The sequence below is a fragment of the Vitis riparia genome, chromosome 1 (genome assembly GCF_004353265.1).
Source record: "Vitis riparia cultivar Riparia Gloire de Montpellier isolate 1030 chromosome 1, EGFV_Vit.rip_1.0, whole genome shotgun sequence".
NCBI classification, from domain to species: domain Eukaryota; kingdom Viridiplantae; phylum Streptophyta; class Magnoliopsida; order Vitales; family Vitaceae; genus Vitis; species Vitis riparia.
This window is the reverse complement of record NC_048431.1, coordinates 5,124,850-5,146,836: the sequence shown is the minus strand read 5'-3', so window position 1 is coordinate 5,146,836 and position 21,987 is coordinate 5,124,850. Positions and strand designations below refer to the sequence as shown.

Here is a 21,987-nt window from a genome sequence, read left to right as displayed (position 1 = left end):
ACTTTGACAAAACAATTTTCTCAAAATATGGTATAAAACTTATGTGTTAAACAAATGAATTTTAGAAAGTAATCATGTTTGAGAAGGATGAGTTTCTCTCTAACTTTGACATGTATATATATATATATGAAAAAAATTATTTTTAACAAAAAGTATATTTATAAATGTCATATAAAGAAATTTCCTTAAAAATGATATTTGGAAGAAAAAAAATGAGCAAAAATTATATTTAAAAAGGCCTTTTACAAAAGTGTTTTTTGAAATAAATAAAAAAGAAGAAAAAAAGATTTTAGGCAAAAAGAATATAATTTTTGAAAAATTATTTGAGAGTATACATTTTTAATAAGAAGACAAAAAATATAATTTGATATAAAGAGAAGAAAACATTAATTGTGAATTTTAGGTGAATAACATATGTCATGTGGAGGGGTGGTTGGACGGCTGGTCACACCTCGCCTCTATCCCAACCTCATCATTTTTATTTATATCTATTATTATTCTCATAAAAAATAAAATTAAATTAAATGGTGTTAGACGAATATAAGAGATTCTCATACGGCCCACCTTATTTAATTTTAAAAAAAAATTAATTAATTTTTTTATAAAATTTAAATTTTATTTAAAATAAATATAATTTATAAAGAAAAATATTATAAATAGTTATTTTTATTAAAAGCATTATTTTATTTATGTTAAACAAGTTGGAAAAAAAATCAACTAAATAATTTTTTACTTAAAATTATATATAATTGGAATGAGGTGAAATGAGACAAAGTTATATCTGAATTTGTTCTGGGTTTTTAAACCTATCCTATACCCATTTATACTTATCTCTGGCGTAAATCGAATTATCATCTCTTTTTAATCGTGGGAGGTGATGAACCTATGGACGAAGAAACACTACCTAAAAAAAGGTTGGGGAGTGCGATGGCCTTTAGAAGCGCCAATGTTGTATCACATCTCTGGTGCCCCATTATCGCCATCGCTTTTTTGGGTTCTCCCCTAAAATATCATTCTTGCGAAAAACTTTTTATTTTGTTCGTACCAAAACAAGCCATAAATAAATTAGGATACTACATATTTCCATAATTCCCGAGTTACATATAAATACCTCAAATTTTACTTGAGGTCTTACCTACTGGCAATGCCACCTTCTATTCTCATCAATATTTTACTCAACAACTTGATTCCTTTGAAAGTATTTTATGAACTTGAAGATAGAGAAGCTTAGAAGTACAAACTAAACTGTATGAATTGGAATTGGTTTCCAAAGCAACCAAACATCTCAAATCCGTGGGGATGTTCTTGGGAGGTCTGTAAATTTGATGGTAATTCCATTGCCAACTAAAGAAACCAAATATAAATTTGGAGTAAGGCAGTTTTAAAGAAATACATAACGCATGCTACAAACAAATTTTAAGGAAATATGTTCAAAGAATTTTTTTAACTCCATGAAAGGATAATCTGAGTAGTGATATCATACTCTCAATTTAAGTTCGGTCTGGGCTGCCCAGTGGGCTTCAAATCCCCATAAAATAATACTATTGGAAAAAAGAGAAATTATTATATTTTATTAATAAATAAATAATTATTAATTTATAAAGAATTTTATGTTTCTACTATAAAGTACTTGTAAAAGCCCAAGAGAATTTAGAAAAAGAAAAGAAAAGAATTATGTCTAACCCTAATGCCCTAGAAAATGAAGTTTTAAATATACGATGATAGGGAGTGAATCAAGAAAACTAGAAAGTATAAAAAGTTTCCCAATACTATATTATAAAATTCCATTTTCTATTATATAAATTTTTATTTGTTTTATATATATATTTCATCGCTTATTAATTTATATTTTTTTAATTCTTTAAAGATTTCTAAAATTATTATTATCTTATACATTTAACCAAGTTATTAATTTAATACAGTGGCCCAAACTGAGACTAGGAGAATTTAGTATCTTATGCATTTAGCAAGATTATTAATTTATCAAATATTCATTTATCGAGATTTTACTGTAAATGAATGCTTATAAGAGACTAGAGGCCCAACAAAGAGGACCAAGTGAGTTCAATCCTCGTTATTCTGAACATTACAAAATTGATAGCGAAGTCGGGGAACTCTCAACATTATTCTGAATATCAGAAAACAAAATCAGCAAAGCATTTGGTCGTCGGTGCTCAGACCACAGAATGACCGCTTATGTAGGTATCTAATTTGGTATGATAGAGTTGACAAAACCTCAGAAGGTACAAAATGACACCAGGAGTAGCCCCTTAATAATTAAACTTACAATCTTTTTGTTGTGTACAGCAGCAGTGTGCATCTATGTGATAACAGTGGGAGCAGAACGGCCTGTGAATTCCTGCATCTTAGAAAGCTTGAGAGCAACCTCCACCTGGGATCAAATGCATAGGTCAGCCAAAAGATATGATCAAAAGCAGGGTGATAAACAGTCCTGATAAAAGAGAGAGAGAGATGTCTCACAAGAGGACCAAGGGCATCTTGAGAATCCCTCCCAGTCTTTGACGAATCCTTCTCATACTGCTCAATATAGACACGGATGGTTGCACCTTCTGAGCCAGTTCCCGAGAGGCGGAAAATCTGGAATTATATCCAGTGAGGGACAACAAGACAGAACGACTTTAGTAGTGGAGTTGGGACTCAGTAATTTCTCAAACGCAAGTCTTGGAAAAGATGTATATAAGAAATGAGGGAATCAACTAAAAAATGAAATATACACTTCTTGTGGATAAAACTTTCATGCAAGAACAGAAGATGCTTTCAATTTCTATGCATCTCTAGGAACATTTGTTCCCTATTAAGTATCAGGTAATTCTGAAAGTTCAGTAGCCAATGCAATCCCAAAAGAAATGACAAAGGAAACCTACTCACCAATCGTGACCCATCTTCAAACATATATCGAATACCCTGATGCTTTGAGATGGAACCATCAACAGGATCTTTGTATTCAAATTCATCAGCTTTCGCAACATTTGAGACATCTGAGCGTATTCCTTTTATGATCCTGTATAAATAAACAGCATAAATTCTTCAATGGCTTCATGATCAAGCAGGTAATAACCATTCTAGATTTGTGGAAAATGTATGGCTGAGTCCTAAATTAAGACAGCAGCAGATTCATTGTTCACAGAAATTCAGGAGGTTGGGTTTAATGCTCATATCACTCATCAAAATAAATCAAGATGCTCTTAAGAGCCTAAAATGTGCCTATTTAGATTGTTGCTTCAGGAAAAGATTAAGGATCAGGTGAAGGTGATTTCGCCTTCTGCATGAAGAGTGGGAATGTTAAGGAAGTGCTCATGCTTAGAGAATAATGAACTGCCCTGGAATGTTCTGAAGTATATAATATGGATATACAGGTCTAGAAACTAAACTGGATGCCATATTTGTAGAAGAAAGATCTCAATAAACCTAGGCCATAAGAAGCCAGATATGCTAACAGCAGTTCAATCAGAATGTAGAAGTTCATACCAAAATAGCGTATGGTAAAGTTTTGTCTACATGATTTAGTATCATACTAATAGCCCGTTTGGGTGATTGTCCAGGAATCACTTCAAGTGATTCTCTAAGTTATAGAAGTTTGTTGAACACCTAATTTCTGTAAAGAAACGCTTGTAACCCTTTCAAAATAACTCTCAAACAGCTCTAAACCAGATAGGGCCTTCTATTCTTACATTGCTTAATACCTTTTGGTAGGACTACCATGGCAAAGCCTGCTGTTGGATTACATACCAATTTCATGTAGGCATGTAGGTCAAATATCAAATTGATCATCTTGAAGCTTCCTGTTGGATTAGGTAGCCCTTTTGCAGAAGCATGCTAGTCAAATATCTAGTTGATGATTGTGAAGCCTACTGTTACATTGATTATGCCTCATCAAATATCAAGTTGATGAAAAACTAAAAACTGGCCCATCCTTGTGGTACTCTGTATTAATGTTTTATGTTAAATTTTATAAAAATGGTTTAATGGATTGAAGTTCTGATGGTGTCAGATGAATATGATATGCATGAGACAAATGCAATGTTGTGCTTGGAAAAAAATATTGAGTCCATGAGAAGTTATCAAGGGACATAAAAAAAATAATAAAGAAATAAGAAGTACCTTGAGCCCTGCCATTTCCTAATGAAAGAAAAGAAATTTGTGCATTTCAACAAAAAGAGAGGGAAAAAAGGAGTTGAACGAGAATCATACTTATTAACTTCTGGAAGGGAAGATTGAAGTTTGACCAAAGATGCCATTAGTTCTTTTGCAGCACCTGCATCAACATTCTTCAAGAATAATTTGAACCAGTTAAAAGATACTCCAAGATTCTTTTTGCTAGAACAAAAAATTAGGTAGTATATCATACCTCGTAGTCATATCGAGTATAATAGTGGCGACCATAGGTAGCCCAATGCTTGCGAACTATTTCTTCAACAGTAACAAGCTTTGCTCCACCAAGGTTTTCCTTATTTTTATAAGCGAGAATAGAAAGCCAAGCTAAAACGGCCCAGATTCCATCTTTCTCACGAATGTGGTCCGAACCTGTCCGTAGATACAACAACAGATCAAAATATTGCTTTACATATGTGTATGTCATAATTAACAGAAATTTCATACACAAAATATGAAACCTACCAGTTCCAAAACTTTCTTCACCACAAATTGAACATAATCCAGCATCCATTAAGTTACCAAAAAATTTCCAGCCAGTTGGGACCTGGTATTGAACAGTCAATAACAAATGTATGCCTCTCATACCTGTGGTATATGAAGCACAAAAGAATCTAATAAAATGTGAAACAGGATACCTCAAAAAATTTCAGATTTAAATGTTTGGCTACAACATCAAGAGCAGCAGAAGTGGGCATACTCCTACAAGCAGTAAAGTCAAAGAATCAGATTAAATTAAAGGGCCAAAAACTGCAATAAAGAGTATATTAAAAAAAATAGCAAGACAATAAAGGAAAACTTTAAAAAAATAAATGGAAAAGAAGAAGTTTGTGTAGGAGAATGCTCATTCAGAAAAGGACACTAGTCCTATAACATGAAGAGTAGGTTCCCCCTTATGGGTGATATTTATTAAAAAATAACCTTCAAATTCAGATTTGAGGAACCATCTTCCTGCCAAGGTTTGTAACCAACATTCTCTAATATGTATTAATTGTTATTGCTTTAAGAACATTTCTTCATATTACTGGCCTATCAAAAATATTTCTTCAGATTAAGAGGTACAAGAATGCAGATCCACATAGATAAACACATTTTTAGACACTTTTTTTATAGGTGAATAATGCGAATATAATACATTAAAGCGCCAAAAAGAGAGCACCAAAGTACACGGGACCACAAATTTAGTATGCACAGATATTCATCACCCCATAACACAAGGGTCTGTCACTCCCTCACAAAGAGACAAGGTGGGAGTCATGGGTTAACCACCTTAAATAAGCAAACCAAATATATAAAAATTTGTGGATTTCTTTCTTATATATTCTCTTTTGCCCTCCACCTTTTCACATTTACAAGTGTAGATTTTATCCTAGATGAAATACAATGGATATTTCATGTTGCACCTACATATGTACCATGCATTTCATTTGGCTTTTAAGATTTGAAAAAAGAACCTTATCTTTTTTATCAGAGACAAAAACCATTTTCATTGAAAGAGTAAACAAGAGAAGAATGTGAAATCCTTCCCTAATTAAATAACCTGATCAAAACAAAGGAAAAAGAAAAACAATCCAAAAGACATCAAGACGTCTTAGACCTAGTTTTAACAAGTTTTAAATTTCAAAGGTCTCAGCAGATAAGTAGGGCAAGGACTTTCAAATTTCATGGTTTAAGGAGTTTTTATGCTAGGAATGGTCACATTTTGATGTATTGGAAGAACAAATATTATTGTTGTTTTTGTTGTCTAAACAAGCATCCTAGACTGTTTGAATGTGTCCTTATTATTAAATTTACCATCTTAGTTTTCCTTAATATTTCAATTCATTAAGGACTGCCTTGAATGATTTTTTTTTTTTTTTTCAAACAAAGACCTATGACATTCACAAACCAATACACAAGGAATGGCCAAATGGATAAGGAATGATATTATATTCATGTCATTTATAAAAAATATTACATAACAATATTTTATCTGTTAGTTATTACAGGGATCAAGAAGATACTATGTGTCCCATTTCTAAATACTAATCCCATAACACTATTTTGTATCTGCACCATGGTTTTTTAGTGATTAGAGGACCTACTGCATGCAGAATGGATGGTAATTTGTCCAGCATGAAGCAAATTAAAAAGTCAGATATAAGAAGGAATAAGCTAGCACATGTGCAAAAACACACACCAATAAGAAGCTAAACAAGAAAATAGAGAACCTGGCAACTCCCTTTAAACCAGCAGAGAAATAGGGTATTGCGTCAACTGCATTTGCAGCAATGATAGCAACAGAATCTGATGGAGTAACAAAAAACCTGACATTGCAAGGTAAATCAGGTCATTTAAGACTTATGTCAAATAATAAGTATTCTTTCCAGAAATGAAAAGTGCAGTACTACCTTTTGCCAAGGATCATGTTACGATCCGCATCACCATCTGAAGCGGCACCAAACTCTGGTGGTTCATTTTTAGCATCTGATTTACCCAATCCCATACATGCAACCAACTCCTTTGCATAGGTTAGATTAGGATCTGGATGCCCTCCTCCAAAGTCTTCCTGTTTGCATGAAATCAGCCAAAAAAGAAAGAGAAAAAGAAATAACAAAAGATTCTTAGTTTATGAAATTATTAGTTTGATAATTTTACAACAGACAAGAAATAGCCCATCAAGTCAGTCAAACCTTGGGAACACAATTCAGCAATGAGCTTTCTTGCGCACCAAGCTCTTCAACAAATATACGCTTTGCATAAGCTCCACCAACTCCATGCAGTGCATCATAACTTTAAAAATAACATTGAACAAAAGTTAAGGTATCCACCAGATTCCAAAAAAATATTCCTAAAAAAAATATACTCAGCAATAAAGAACCAACTAAGAGGCCTACTATATACCAGAATGTGAATTTTGGTGATGAGAGCAGCTTTTGGATAGATTGGAAATCAAAAATTGACCTGGAAAATAGAGAAAAAACAATCCGGTATGGTAGTGTTAAAAGAAGATGCACACACACCAGAGATACTTGAAGTATTAATTAACTATCTCAGAATTTTGATCTTCAAAACAAAGATATGAATATTCAAGAGAAAATTCTTATAAAGCTTCCAAAAATCAATAAAGAGATCAAATAGGAATATTCTACAGCATGCATGACACTTTACTCCTGTCTAGACAACTCGAGATTTTTTTCCCCACTACAGTAATTTCCACTCATACTGGACAAACAATAGCATATTTTGTAATTAATATGAGAAGTATTGACTAGAATAAATATACAAATCATATTACAACAGAAGGAAGAATCATACCATGGAAATCATAATGACAGCTCAAAACATCATGATAATAAATGCTCTATGTAAGACCTTCACAACAAAGCACATGAACTCCAAGCAACCAGTAAAATGTCATTTTAAGAAGCAATTATCAAGTAATTGTCATTTTAAGAACTCTAGCTTCCACTTCTCAAAGGTCCTCCCTCCTGAGTGTTTACCCTCCAGTTCTTAAAAAGGATCTGGTTGTAAAGCATTGGTCATTAAAAATCAAATCTAATAGTTGAACTACTCCATAACTGAGCAAGAATGGGGCAGTGAATAAGGCAGACCAATTCTTGATGATTCTCAATTTCACATAATACAACATTCTAATTGTATGTCTCCAGAAATCAGACCAGTCAGATAATTGCATCTAGGTCCATGGTAAAAGGGGAGGGGGGAGCCAATTTGAACAAGAATCAAGAGCTCTGGACAGTGAACAAAAAGCAAGCTACCTCTTCAAACAATAGTGCTTTGCAGAAGAAATTAACTACAGTAATCCCCATGAATTGCATATCCAGGCTTTTCAATCCAGAACTAAAGACGTATAAAATTGTTCCTAAACCTCAATCCAGAGGTATGCTTTTCCAGCATCCTCACTTGATAAGTGGCACATGCTTCTTAATCACCAAAACACAAGCACAATGTTCTTGTTGATCACTCTGACCATCCCAAATGAAAATTGAGGGTACAAAAACACAAACAAAAGAGAAGATGAAATAGATCACCATCATTCAATATATATCTTTCATATAGAAACAGAGGATAAGGACATGATGTTCCAGCAAAGAAAGCTTACTTCATCAATTTCACATAATCAAATGCTGAATCAAAAACCTCGACATCAAATTGTCCCTCAGGCCCCGTGAAGTTTGTAGTGCCTATTGCAGAGATATCCACCTAGAGTGCATATAGAACATTGTGAAATGAGAATCTAAGTCGATGAAACCACACTTGCAGCAATCAAGAAAAAATGGATATGCAGCTTAAGATGCAGATAATACATCAGGAAGATCTTCTGCAATTATATACTCCTTTATGGATTTTGTGTTCTCATAGATCTTATCAGTAATTGCCTCTGGAGCAGGTCCACCATTTTCCATGTTGTACTTAATTCCAAAATCCTGCAAGGGAAGAACACAGGGAAAAAAATAAAGAAGAAGAATCATGCACTACCATAAATCCTAATCAAATAAAATAAATTTTATCTGCTTCAATACTTATAAAAAAAAAAAAAAAAAATTTATCTGCTTCAACCATTCAAAATTGAGTATTAAATAATATTTCTTCCAAAGTGTATTGACTTAATATGGTCTTACCCTTTTGTCCTTCTAGTTCATCTGTTCAATGCATCCATGTGTTAGGAGGTATATATCATTTTGCAACTAGCTCATTTTTAAGAATGGTTTCAGAATCTTAGAGTTCTGAATTTTCAATGGTCACAGGAGCCAATGGGTAAAGGTAAATGGAAATGAACCACAAGGAAGTGAACATAATAAATGGAACACTATTTTGGATAGACTGAACCAAACAGGTGAAAAGTTATAACTAAGTATCCCATCTGTTTGGCATCCTACAGAGGCCAATATTAATTCATGACTACCAAACTGAACCATTTTCCTAACATAAGAAAACTAAGAAATTACACAGTTTGTGTATACCTCATTGGGACCACCTGGATTGTGACTTGCTGTCAGTATAAATGCTCCTGATGCCTTGGTTCCCTGATTTAATATAGTACATATACAAATTCATTATTTTTGTTGTTCTCAACCTATTCCTAACTCCAAACAATATTTAGAAATAAAACCGGGGGGGGGGGGGGGGGGGGGGCGTGTGGCGGCGAAGAAGGACATACAGTAAGATGTAGATAGTTGAAGCCAAATTACTTACATCTTTCCCCACTCTTTCACGGATGACAGCTGATACAGCAGGAGTTGAAAGCAACCCCTTTTGACCAACCCAGACAGATCTCACTCCATTTGCAGCTGCCATCTTAATTATAATCTGGCAGTTTTTATAAAAATAGAAAAATTAATTAAAAAAAAATTAGATAAAGGCATTACAACACAGCCATCAAGAATCATTCGGATGATGCAAGGATTTCGTACCACACAGATGATAGAAAGCAATGACCTCTCACTGAAGAGAAAAGAATAGAGAAAAGGCAGAAAGCAATAACCCATGTTTTGCAGTTGTAAGATAGGCCAGGTTACACTGGGAGGCCTAGTCAAGTCAGTTTAAAGTCCAATTCTAAGAGCAGAATGTTCAACCAATAGCAAAGCACAACACAAGCGAAAACTATGTCGTGTCAAAGTTTTCAGTTTATCAAAGCTTTTGGATGCAGTAGAGGCATCATGATAATTGGGAGTGTCCTTACAAACCCTAAGCTCTAGTATTAGATCAACCACCCTTATTTATTTTTTTCTTTTTCTTTTGATAGATTATTCATACATACATGAGTAAATAGATACATACATAGATGTGCACATAAACACATGGACATACATACGGTATATGCATTCATGGAGATAGGCTTTCTTAGGTCACCTGATGCATCCATTTTGCCCAACCCAACTTTTGGACAGACTTTATTTACCAACTTCCACCACTAAGAAATATTAAACCAGTCAAATCTAATAGCTGGGCTAGCATAATAGGATTATTGTCAAACTCACACTGAGCTGAAAAAATGGCCAGAATACTTTAGCACAAAGACGATGGGGCATAAATTTGGAGCCACAAATATAGAATATCAACAAACACACCCCATACCCCAACCACCCCCTTCCTCCCCTCTTACAACAAAGCAGCTATAAGAAGGCTGGGATTTGGGGAGAAGGCATGAGAACTACATTTATCATTCAGTTCTTGGGGAAGTAAAAGGCTACTGTTTCTAATTTGAACTTTTTGCTATTATTTAAGGTGAAATACTGTAAATACAACTAATAGCATGACATAAATATCAAGGCCTCAAACAATGTACTGAAAACAATTAAATAAATAAATAAAATTACTAGTCCAAAACCATATATGAACAAGATGATAAAAATATGCACGCAAATGGACAAGAATGTACCTGAATGGCATCCTTCGAGAAATAGCGGCCATCACCAGAAACAACAAGTGTCATGCCTGCATGCACAAACATGAACTAGGAAAAGAGTAAATCTGACCCATTCAACAGATAATAAATTAGATCAAAACAAAAATCATGTGAGATATGAAACAAAAGGGGGGCATATTTGTGAAAAATGGTAAATAACTTTCAGAAGAACATAAATTCAAATTGCTTTCCTTAAGCCTCACATCATGTTGGGAGTTTCAAAAGCCTCTCATTGCAATTATAGAGTGGGAATCATCTCATTGTATAGATTAAAATACCTCCAATAACAATATCAATCTTATTAAATGTACACAAAAGGTACACGAATAATAGAACTCCTACCCCTTATTTTGTCTTGTGAAAGGGCGTTGAATGATGCCTGAACAAAATTGTGCAAGTAATTTTGTTGCTTGAATACTTTCACCTGAAAAGTTCCAGCCACCATAATATTATTATTATTATTATTATTGATAAGTAAGCAAGAGGAAAAGTATATTAATGAAAAGGCCTATACACCAAGGTCCACAAGTAGCATACAAAGGAAATCAAAACGTCTAGCCAAAATGAGGGAAAATACAAAAAACCGCTCCCTCCCTCAATTAGACCCTACCCAAACTACAAAGTCAAATAGAGACAAAGTGTCTTCGGCAATGTATGCCATAACCCAAAACAATAGATTAATCACTAACAAAATCTTCAAAGGAAGAATCATCTGTTTCGTATTGTCAAGCGCTCTTTGATTTCCATCTTTTCACAAAGACCAAAAAATACACAATGGGGCAACTCTCCAAACCTTTTTTCGCTTTCTTTCCACAAAGAAGGCATTCCAACTTAGCAAGGCCTTAACCGACACAAGAAGAACTCAAGTGACACCAAATAAAGCAAAAAGAAAGTTTCATAACTCCCTAGATTTAGGATAGTATGAAGGATATGATCAATAGACCTCACTTCGCTTCTACAAGGTAACATTTATTTGCTAAGGACCAACCAACCTCTCCTTTAACATCAAAACCTTCCCCTAGCAAGTTTCCCAAGCTAAAAAACTCACTTTAGTTGGAACCCAGGAATTCCAAATAATACCATGAAGGAAAGTAAATGAGTGCCCTAGCTCTAACATAGAGTATAAAGATTTATTGAGGATACCCCATTCTTTGAGCCCACCCGCATCAACCTATTCTTCTCTCCCCTCTTCACAACCTTTCCATGCAATGTTGTGAAAAGAAGCTCCATGATCTCCAACTCTAGTTGTTCAGAAGTCTAGCAAAACAAGGGTTTCAGTGCCCTCCCTTCTTGCGCCTCCCAAACATCTGCCACCCAAGCCTCTTATTCAACACTAAAGCATACAAGGTGGGAAAAGACACATGTAAAGGTTCCTCTCTACACCATCTATCCACCCAAACCTTTACCCTCCTCCCATCCTCCATTGCAAAAGAAACTTTAGTTTTGATGAGATCCCATTCTTTTCTAATAGATTTCCAATGCCGGTCTCCAAAACCTCCTCTCACAATGCAAGAATTCCACCTTCCTACCTCCTCTCCGTATTTTTCCTAAATAAACCACTTCCAAAAGACATATCCTTCAAAGGCAAATCTCTAACTCCACTTATTGAACAAGACCTTGTTAAGAGAAGAAAGACTTTCAATGTCTAGCTCCCTCTTCATCTTTTCTCTACATAAGATTGACCAATTCACTAAGTGCAACTTTTTCTCCAATGTGGTGAATAAAATCATGTAGTAGATAAGCAAACTAGATAAAATGCTACGAATCAAAATAAGTCTCCCTCCTTTCAAAATATATTGCCTTTTCCACATTGAGAGCTTACGTTTGAACCTTTCCTTCATCTGATACAAAATTGAATCCTCCTTGAAAGGAGTGCCTGAAGGAAGACCAAGGTGAGTAGACAAAAGATTACCCACCCGACAACCCAACTCAACAACCAAAACCTCAACATTGGCAACCTCACCTATAGGAAATAATTCATTTTTTTACAACATTGATTTTCAAATTTGATATAGCTTTGAACCACATAAGAAGCCAAGATAAATAGATCATCTAAGAGTGAAAAGCCTCACAAAAGACATGGGTATCATCATCAAATAGCAAATCCAAAGCCTCCACTCCCTTTCCCTTCCTCCCCTTAACCTGAAACCTGATAAAAAAACCCTCCTACGCCCTTTCCACCAAGCAATTGAGGGCTTCCATCACCATCAGAAACAAATGGGGAAAGAGAGGATCTCCTAGTCTTAATCCTCTAGAATTTTGGAAAAAAATCGTAAGGGTACCATTTACGAGGACCAAGAATTTCACCCTCAAAATGCACCATTTGATCCATCTAATATAACTCTAACCAAATCCCATCTTCTCCATAATATCTAGCAAGAATCCCTAATTAACATGATCATAACTCATAAGCCTTCTCGATGTCTAACTTGCAAACAACGCCAGTAGAATTACTCCTCTACAAAGAGTTAATAGCCTAATTAGCAATAAGAGTCACATCAAGAATTTGACTTCCCTTTATAAAAGGCATTTTGAATTTTGGAAACTACTCTTCCCACCACCTTTTTTAGCCTAGCCAAAACCTTAGCTAATAACTTGTACAACTCACTTACCAAACTAATAGGTCTAAAATCTTTCAAGTCTTCGACACCACCTTTCTTGGGAATTAACACAAAAAATGTGGCATTTAGATTTTTTACTAACCTTTCTTAATAAAAAAATTCCCTAAACAAGCCAAATACTTCCCTTTTCAAAAAATCCGAACAAAATTGTCAAAAGGCTAAAGAGAACCCATCAAGGCTAGGAACTTTGTCCCCATTCAATTCTAACAACGCAAAGAACACCTCCTCCGCTGATAAAGGCACCTCTAACCCATTAGCCTCCCAACTCTCCAAGGTTTTGAACAACATCTCATCAATGCTAGGTCTCTAATCTCCTAGATCAGGCAACAAATTGTGATAAGTTTAAGCAATCCCTTTCTTAATGCATTATCCTCATATAGCCAAGCCCCATTAACTTTGCTCTTGTTCAAAAAGTTTCTTCTATATTGTGCCACATCTTATGAAAAAATTTTGTGTTTCTATCACCATCCTTCAACCAAATCTCTCTCGAGTTTTGCCTCCAAGAAACTTCTTCCAAAGATGCCCACTTACAATAACCTTCTCAAGCTATCCAACTAGCTTCAACCTCCTCAAGTGAAAAGAGAGGATTCCCTTTCCTTACCTTCTGAAAAGCCCATTTGATTAAAAGCCATCTCTTTTCTTACAAATTTGTTGCCGAAAACCTCTTTATTTCAAACCTTCAAATTAAATTTCAACACTTTCAACTTAGATGCCAAAACAAAACCACATGAACCACTGAACTGAAATCCCATCCACCAACTCTTAATCAAATCATTGAAATCGTTTGCTTTCAACCACATGTTGGAAAACCTGAAAGGGATACTACCTCTTCTTATCCCTCCCCCATCTAGCAGAACAGGAGAATCATTTGGAAACTGTCCCTACTAACCTGAAAGCATTCTTACAATGATAATTTTGTCAGATTCCTATTATCCTTTCTCTCTAATTATTTATTAGCATTAAGTAGAATATCAAGAAAAAAAACTATACTGAATTGATATAATAACATCAGAGACAATAATGTATTAGTAAAAGATCTAATACTAGGATGATGAAAACATCTGCCAACCAGCATGGTTGACTACTAAGAATTGTTCTATTAACAGTTCTAGGGTGTGAGATAGATCTGACTGTCAACCTTAGCCCATTGGATAGATAATCTATATATAAATTGGCACAGAGTCAGAATTAACCTCAAGTACCAAACTGGAATGACATTACGAATTAACAATAGCAACAGTTACTTCATTTAATATTCAAATTAAAAATAAAATTTTAACCAAAAAAAAAAACCAACAAAAAACAAAGATCCACAAAAAATTGATTATTATGTATCAGATACATAACAGAGACCCACCAGTCCAGTCAAAGTTCAAGGTGTGTGACCAAGGAAGCAATTTGACATATAAAATTGATCCATCATTGCCTAATGAGATTTACTTTAAAAGAAACAAATGGGATATTTTAAAGATTCTGATCTCAGACAAAACAAACAAACAGGGTACCCATTTCAGAAACACAAGCCAGAAGACCGGAATCACACTGAACCGAAATTCCAAATGACAAACGAAAAAAGCAGAAAAAACTCTAAACTTTTTACATGCAGAATAATACGGAGAATCATTAAAGAAAATAATCCTTTGCCTATGGATACTCAATAAATGCTCATCAACACGATCCATAATCTATTATAGTCTTCTTATTTGACATGAGGAAGATCTGATCACATAGTAATTTGCTTCTGAAAAATTACAACTACTACATGAATTACGAGCCCAAAAATTGCAAAAATCAGATCGAAAACAAAGCAAGTGCAGTCGCCGATCGAATCTATCAAGCATAGGAGAGAAACAAAACATGAACCATTTTTACAACACAAAAGCAAAGGACAAACGGAACCATCGATTGCCACTGTTTTCATGAACACCGATCTACTAATATCGAAGATCAGACGTTAAAACACAGAGAAATCAATAGAAGGATCTAAAACCTTCTTCCTGAGGCCAGAAGTTCCCGGTTTCTGGCCATCAAACGGCGAAGTTGTGACTCGAGAAACCTTGAACATCACCATTGCTTCCCCTGCAACAAAGCCCTAAACTGAGAGAAGAGAAAAAGGCGAGAGGAATTTTGGGAATGGGAAAGATAAGGAAAAGAGAAATCTTACTTATAGGGGATGACAGAAGATGCTTTAAATTGGGAGATGTCAAGACGGGAGAGGATACAAGTGTACAGCTCTAGAGAAAGTGAGTGTTAGAAACGCACGAATGAGCATTTATTTACAACGAGAGAAATAGGGTGGGGTTTGGGTTCTGTTTGGGCCGCACATTAGTGATGAGGACCTCCGAACCTCACGCATTTTTAAGCTCCCTTTAGAGAGCGCTTCCATCGCTACTCTTCTCTTGATGGTTCGCAAACCCCACTGCCATTTCTTTCTTTCTTTATTTTGTCCTTTCAAGTTTTTTTCCCTAATGATAATTCTTTAAATTACTAGTAATTAAATTTTTTCAGGCCCTTTTCTTTTTTGGCACCATCTGCGATTTCTGTTGCTGCGTGATTTGAACATTTGGATGCCTCCATCAAAATTTTGGACTCATATTTATTTAATAAACAAAATCGATTGCACTTGCGTCTTATGTTCGCTATGTATTGGTGGCCCAATCCACTACAGGTGCAGATTCGATTCCATTTGGAAGCCACTCCGTGTTGTTTTCTTTCCCTTTTTTGTCCTTAAAAAATAACGTTGATGTAGAAAGGAGAATGACAAGTTCTTCAAATGCTCGGCTCCGGAATACAGAATATGCTGTTCCAGGATAGAGAATGTGCGCTTTGGAGGGCCCAAAGTAGCTTGCTTTTTGCGGTCTTACCGGCTTTGATTCGGGCTTCATGGCATCCTTGGATTGGGTCGGTCACGCAACTTCTCTTCATGGTTGATCTCCATACAGCTTACCTTGTGCATCAGTTCAATTTTCCTTGTGTATCAAGGAGAGACATTTCATCAAATGTAAAAATCGGCTTAAAAACAGTCTTCCTGCTCCAAATGGGATGTTCAGGTACCTAAAAGTACTCGAGGAATGAACTGGCTGCCTATACATGCTATGTTTAAAAACGAAGATCTTGATAAACATCACACCCCTCTAAAAATTTAAAAGAAAAAAAAAATTCAAGGAGATAGACAAAAATATGAGAACGTGAGTGGGCATGGAAAACACAAGGAACCACGTTTGTATCACAAGGCTAGCGAGAAGTCAACTCTACTTCCGACCCGGACTCACTCAGGACAGGATGGAATCATATGACACCATGAAAGTGACAGAAGGTTCCAAAGTGATCGGACAAGCCATTAAATCTTCAAGAATCTTCCTTTGCTTGGTAGCTACAAGTAGATAGTGTTAACCAAATTTTTATAAACTTTATATGAAAATAATTATTTTAAAAAACAATTTTAGATACATAAAACAAAAAAAAATATAAGTATTAAAACAATAATCATATTCTTACTTTGATTAATGATACCAATAACATTTTTAAAGTGAGATGGAGTCATATTGTGAATTATATTGTTAAAGTCTTCAACTCACTATTCTCATATAGTGGATGAGTCACTTGTGTGGTGTATGTTGTTAAAAATAAAATAACAAAATGACATAAAAATGAGAATGTGGTTTGAAACCTTAACTTATAAAAGTTGTACATCTCTTAGTTTTTCCATCAAAGATGGAGTTATACTCATTATTTATAACCATTATATATAGATTAATGGGTAATGGTGGATTGTGAACCTAAATTTATCTATATAATTAAATAGGTTATACTTTTTCATTTTCCTCAATTACTCATAAACATAATGTATAAGTTAAATTTCATAATCATAGTGTTACAAAAGTTGTAACACTACATTTATATAAATTAAATTTTATAACTCCTCATTTATAATTGAGTCTTCCATACATAAAACTTTTAGATACCCAATCAATTAATTCACCTACTTATCAATTGATACCCTTAAATGATATTTATATAAATATAATTATATATAATCACACATTATAAGAAAAAAGCTAACAGATAGTACAGAATCTCAGTTGGCTAGTAAGCAATTGGTTTGTTATAAGTCTCCCTTTGCTTACAAACTCATTTTTTTCTAATTTGTTAAAATTTTATTTGTAAGACACAAGAAAATATGCATACGCCTAAAGTAAGTGTCAACAAGAATGAACTATGCTACAAACACTACAGTTAATCATAAACGGCACCGTGAAAGCCCAAATTAAACCATAATATGACAAAAACTGGATTCCTAGGTTTACATGAATATCCAGAACTTGCAAAACAATCTTATGACCTTGAGATGGAAGTAGATGGGTTCGAGCATTATGACAGTGATACTTTCATTTACAAAAAGAATGTAATGACGGGATTAAACTGAGAGAACAACCCAGTGGGATACTAAGGAAATATCCTTTGATTGGCAAAAGAATGCAAACGCAATTAGTTTCACCGTAAGAGTTTTGAGTTCAAATAATCTGTCTTATCAAAACAAATATCACATGGGAGTACTTTCTTTCCTTCCTCTTCTAAAACCTTTCAACTGAGACAAGTACTTCACGTTCCTGATATTGCTACTAATCTCATTAGTGTCTCACAGTTTTGTGCCGATAATAATACTTTCTTTGAGTTTCATCCTCGATTCTTTTTTGTCAAGGATCAGGTCACCAAGAAGATACTTCTTCAAGGAAGTCTTGAACATGGCTTATATAGATTCCCTGCCAGATTTGTGCCTTCACCTGCAGCTTTTGTTTCTTCCAGTTATGACAGGTCTTCCAATCTTTCTTTAACAACCACAACTACACTTTGGCATTCTCGGCTTGGACACCCTGCTGATAATATCTTGAAACACATTCTTACCTCTTGTAATATTTCACATCAATGCCATAAAAACAATGTCTGTTGTGCTTGTCAATTTGCAAAAAGTCATAAATTGTCTTTCAATGTGTCTGTTTCTAGAGCTTCTCATCCTTTAGCTTTACTTCATGCTGATCTTTGGGGCCCTGCTTCCATTCCGTCCACAACTGGTGCACGCTACTTCATTTTGTTTGTTGATGATTTTTCTCGTTTCTCTTGGATTTATCCATTGCACAGCAAAGATCAAGCACTATCTGTATTCATAAAGTTCAAAAGTCTAGTTGAAAATCAGTTTAATTCTCGGATACAATGTTTACGGTCTGATAATGGTGGTGAATTTAAAGCCTTCTCTTCATACCTTGCTACGCATGGTATTAAAAGTCAGTTTTCTTGTCCATACACACCTGAACAGAATGGTCGAGCGGAGCGCAAATTACGACATATAATTGAAACTGGTCTTGCTCTATTAGCCACTGCATCCTTACCTTTCAAGTTTTGGCTATATGCATTTCATATAGCTATTTTCCTTATAAATCGGCTACCTACTAAGGTTCTCAATTATCAATCTCCCTTTCAAATTCTTTTTGGCAAATCACCAAATTATCACATCTTTAAAATTTTCGGTTGCTTATGCTACCCTTATATTCGACCATACAACAAAAATAAACTCTCCTATCGCTCCAGTAAATGCGTTTTCCTTGGCTATAGTTCCAATCACAAAGGCTATATGTGTCTTGACCCCTTGTCAGGCCGTCTCTATGTTACTAGGCATGTTGTGTTTCATGAAACGGTGTTCCCTTTTCAATCTACTCCGGATCAGTCCTCATCTACAGTTACTATCCCCACTCCAGCCCTTCTTCCTTGCTCATCTCCTCCCGTGTCCTCACTACCTTCCCATACAACTCCTTCCACCTCAAGCCCACCGTTAACTAATATGCCTTCCTCCATTATTTCTTTACCAGACCTGATACAAGTTCCTTTTGCTGACATCTCCACTTCTGAACCTCACCCTACTAATCAGCATCCCATGGTCACACGTGCAAAGAATGGCATCAGCAAGAAGAAGGTCTACTTCTCATCTCACATCTCTGAACCTACTACATTCACACAGGCTGTTAAAGATTCAAATTGGGTTCTTGCCATGGAAAAGGAGTTTTCTGCTCTCCAAAGAAACAACACATGGCATCTAGTTCCACCACCCTCCAATGGCAATATAATTGGTTGTAAATGGGTCTACAAACTCAAATATAAACCAGATGGAACAGTTGATCGTTATAAGGCCCGGTTAGTTGCACAAGGATTTACTCAAACTCTGGGTCTCGATTATTTTGAGACTTTTAGTCCAGTTGTCAAGGCTTCTACTATCCGCATTATACTTGCAGTTGCACTCTCATTTAACTGGTTAGTTCACCAACTTGATGTTCAGAATGCCTTTCTCCATGGAGATCTTGAAGAGCATGTGTTTATGCAACAACCCCCGGGCTTTATCAATTCTCAATATCCTTCTCATGTTTGCAAGCTTAACAAGGCTTTATATGGCCTTAAGCAGGCCCCCCGGGCATGGTATACCAAACTCAGCACTTCACTTCTTGGCTGGGGATTTCAAGCTTCTCGAGCTGACAGTTCGATGTTTATTCATCATTCAACACATGATGTCCTTATTTTACTCATTTATGTAGACGACATACTGGTAACTGGCAGCAATTCAGCTCAGGTTTCCTCATTTATTACCCGGCTCAATTCTTCTTTTGCTCTTCGTGACCTGGGCTATGTCAATTATTTTTTGGGCATTGAAGTAGTTCGTTCTGGTACTCTGTTTCATCTCAGTCAGCACAAGTACACACAAGACCTCTTATCTCGCACAGCCATGTTAGACTCCAAGCCTGCTACTACTCCGGGATTGTTAGGACAAACATTATCTCATCTTGATGGTGAACCTCTCTCGGATGCCACCTTATATCGCAGCACGGTTGGTGCGCTTCAGTATCTTACCCTTACCAGACCAGACATTTCCTTTGCTGTTAATAAAGCTTGTCAATTCATGGCTACACCCACTACTACTCATTGGCTTGCTGTGAAACGGATTTTATGATATCTCAAAGGCACTTTATCCTATGGCATTCAGATGCAGCAGTCCACCTCGTTGGATATTCATGGATATACTGATGCCGACTGGGCATCTTGTCCAGATGACAGAAGAAGCACCGGTGGCTATGGCATCTTCCTTGGTCCGAATTTAGTGTCATGGTCTTCCAACAAGCAGAAGGTTGTGTCTCGCAGCAGTGCAGAATCTGAGTATCGCGCTCTTGCGTCTACTACTTCAGAGATGATTTGGATTCAATATGTTCTACAAGAACTTTGTCTCTCTTCCTCCTCTCCACCTCTACTTTGGTGTGATAATAAAAGTGCAGCTCACTTGGCTGCAAATCCCGTGTTCCATGCTAGGACCAAACACATTGAAATGGATCTTCACTTTCTACGGGATCATGTTCTTCGCAAACAGCTCGTCATTCAGTATCTTCCTTCTGCTGAACAGGTTGCTGACATTTTCACTAAACATATTTCAAGCTCCCAGTTCCTTAGTTTCAGAACAAAGCTATCTGTTGTTCCCTCCCCTGTGAGCTTGCGGGGGGATGATAGAAGATACCTAGCTGATCAACAAGAAAGTAACTGTCCAGGATCAGCTGCAACAAACCGAGATCAGGTGCAACAAACTGAGGTCAGCTGCAACAAACAGAAGCCGGTTAAGAATGTCTTGAAGAAGGAAGTTAGTTAGTTAGGTTGTTATAGATATAAATATAAGAAAACGTCAGTGTAAAAAGAATCATCATCTTTTCCTAATAGACAATGAGAAATATTGGTTTTTCTAAAACCCAGTTTCTGAAACCCAGATTCTAAAACTTTCAGGGAGCACCCTTTGAAACTTATGTTCGAAGTAGTTCTTTTATCATCACGACATAACTTTTTTTTAGAAATAATTTGATTGAAACTGAATTTTCAAATATGGTTTCATATTAACTGAAAGATGTTTTGAAAATACAGTTTCAGTTCAAAATATGAAAACACATTTAACGTAGGATGTGGTTTCATTTGAAAATTTAAAAATAAAAAAAAATCAAAATGGCATGTAAGCGAACAAAAGGGAGTTAGATTGAACGTGAGTTTCGAAGGAAGGTCATAGTACGTAGATATTATTTGGTTGAAAAAGGGCCATTTTTGGCTCAAGATTCTCTCACTATAAAGTGCCTGAGAAGGGTAGCCAGGACATGGTTTAACAAGAGAAGTGAGATGAAGTCTTCAGGTGATAAGATGTAGGCAAAAGCATGGTGTCATTCTCCAAGACGTGTTTAATTATGAGAGACTGATAGACACCAAGAGGGATGAAATGAGTACTAGGAATTATAGAAGGTACCTTCCCCTACCATCTCAAGAGGAAGTGAACAATAATTCGGTCGCGGTTTGCATTTGGGTTAAGAAATCCGTTCATCAGATCTGTTCGTTGAGTGTTCTCCTCCAGTTTACTAGCCAACACCAACATATCCCCTGCCCTTCCAACTCTAAAGCATTGGAAGGAGATGCATGTTTAGCTCTTTCTCCTCCAACGTTGGAACAGCTGGCCATGACCCAACTCCAATACGTCAGCTTGTTATTGTTTTACGTTGTTTATATTATCTCATTTAAATTTAGTATATCTATTTTCATACCATTGAATGCAATGCCCTGTTCCAGTATTTTGGACTGGAGCATCCATTCATGCCATTAAATAGATCGATGCTTTCTTTGCGTTCCTTTGTCTTGATTCTGCAGCACATCGTACTGTGTCCCAAGCCCTCCTTTGTCCTTGTGGACAGCCTTCCATGAATCCATGGATGAAATGGAACT

At 35.7% G+C, this 21,987-nt stretch overlaps 1 protein-coding gene across 1 annotated transcript; it reads right to left on the bottom strand.

The window, feature by feature from the left end:
- Positions 1-2,004: 2,004 nt before the first annotated feature.
- LOC117915456 (phosphoglucomutase, cytoplasmic) lies at positions 2,005-15,509 on the bottom strand. The gene is made up of 19 exons (XM_034831055.1): positions 15,368-15,509; positions 15,194-15,282; positions 10,925-11,006; positions 10,556-10,611; positions 9,370-9,483; positions 9,138-9,200; positions 8,481-8,600; positions 8,276-8,376; positions 7,057-7,116; positions 6,846-6,945; positions 6,564-6,721; positions 6,384-6,479; positions 4,812-4,875; positions 4,639-4,720; positions 4,370-4,545; positions 4,213-4,289; positions 2,890-3,022; positions 2,482-2,598; positions 2,005-2,392 (listed from the first exon to the last, which is right to left on the bottom strand). Exons 2-19 carry the CDS (start codon positions 15,272-15,274, stop codon positions 2,321-2,323), a joined length of 1,752 nt encoding a protein of 583 aa, XP_034686946.1. The 5' UTR covers positions 15,275-15,282; positions 15,368-15,509; the 3' UTR covers positions 2,005-2,320.
- Positions 15,510-21,987: the final 6,478 nt, after the last annotated feature.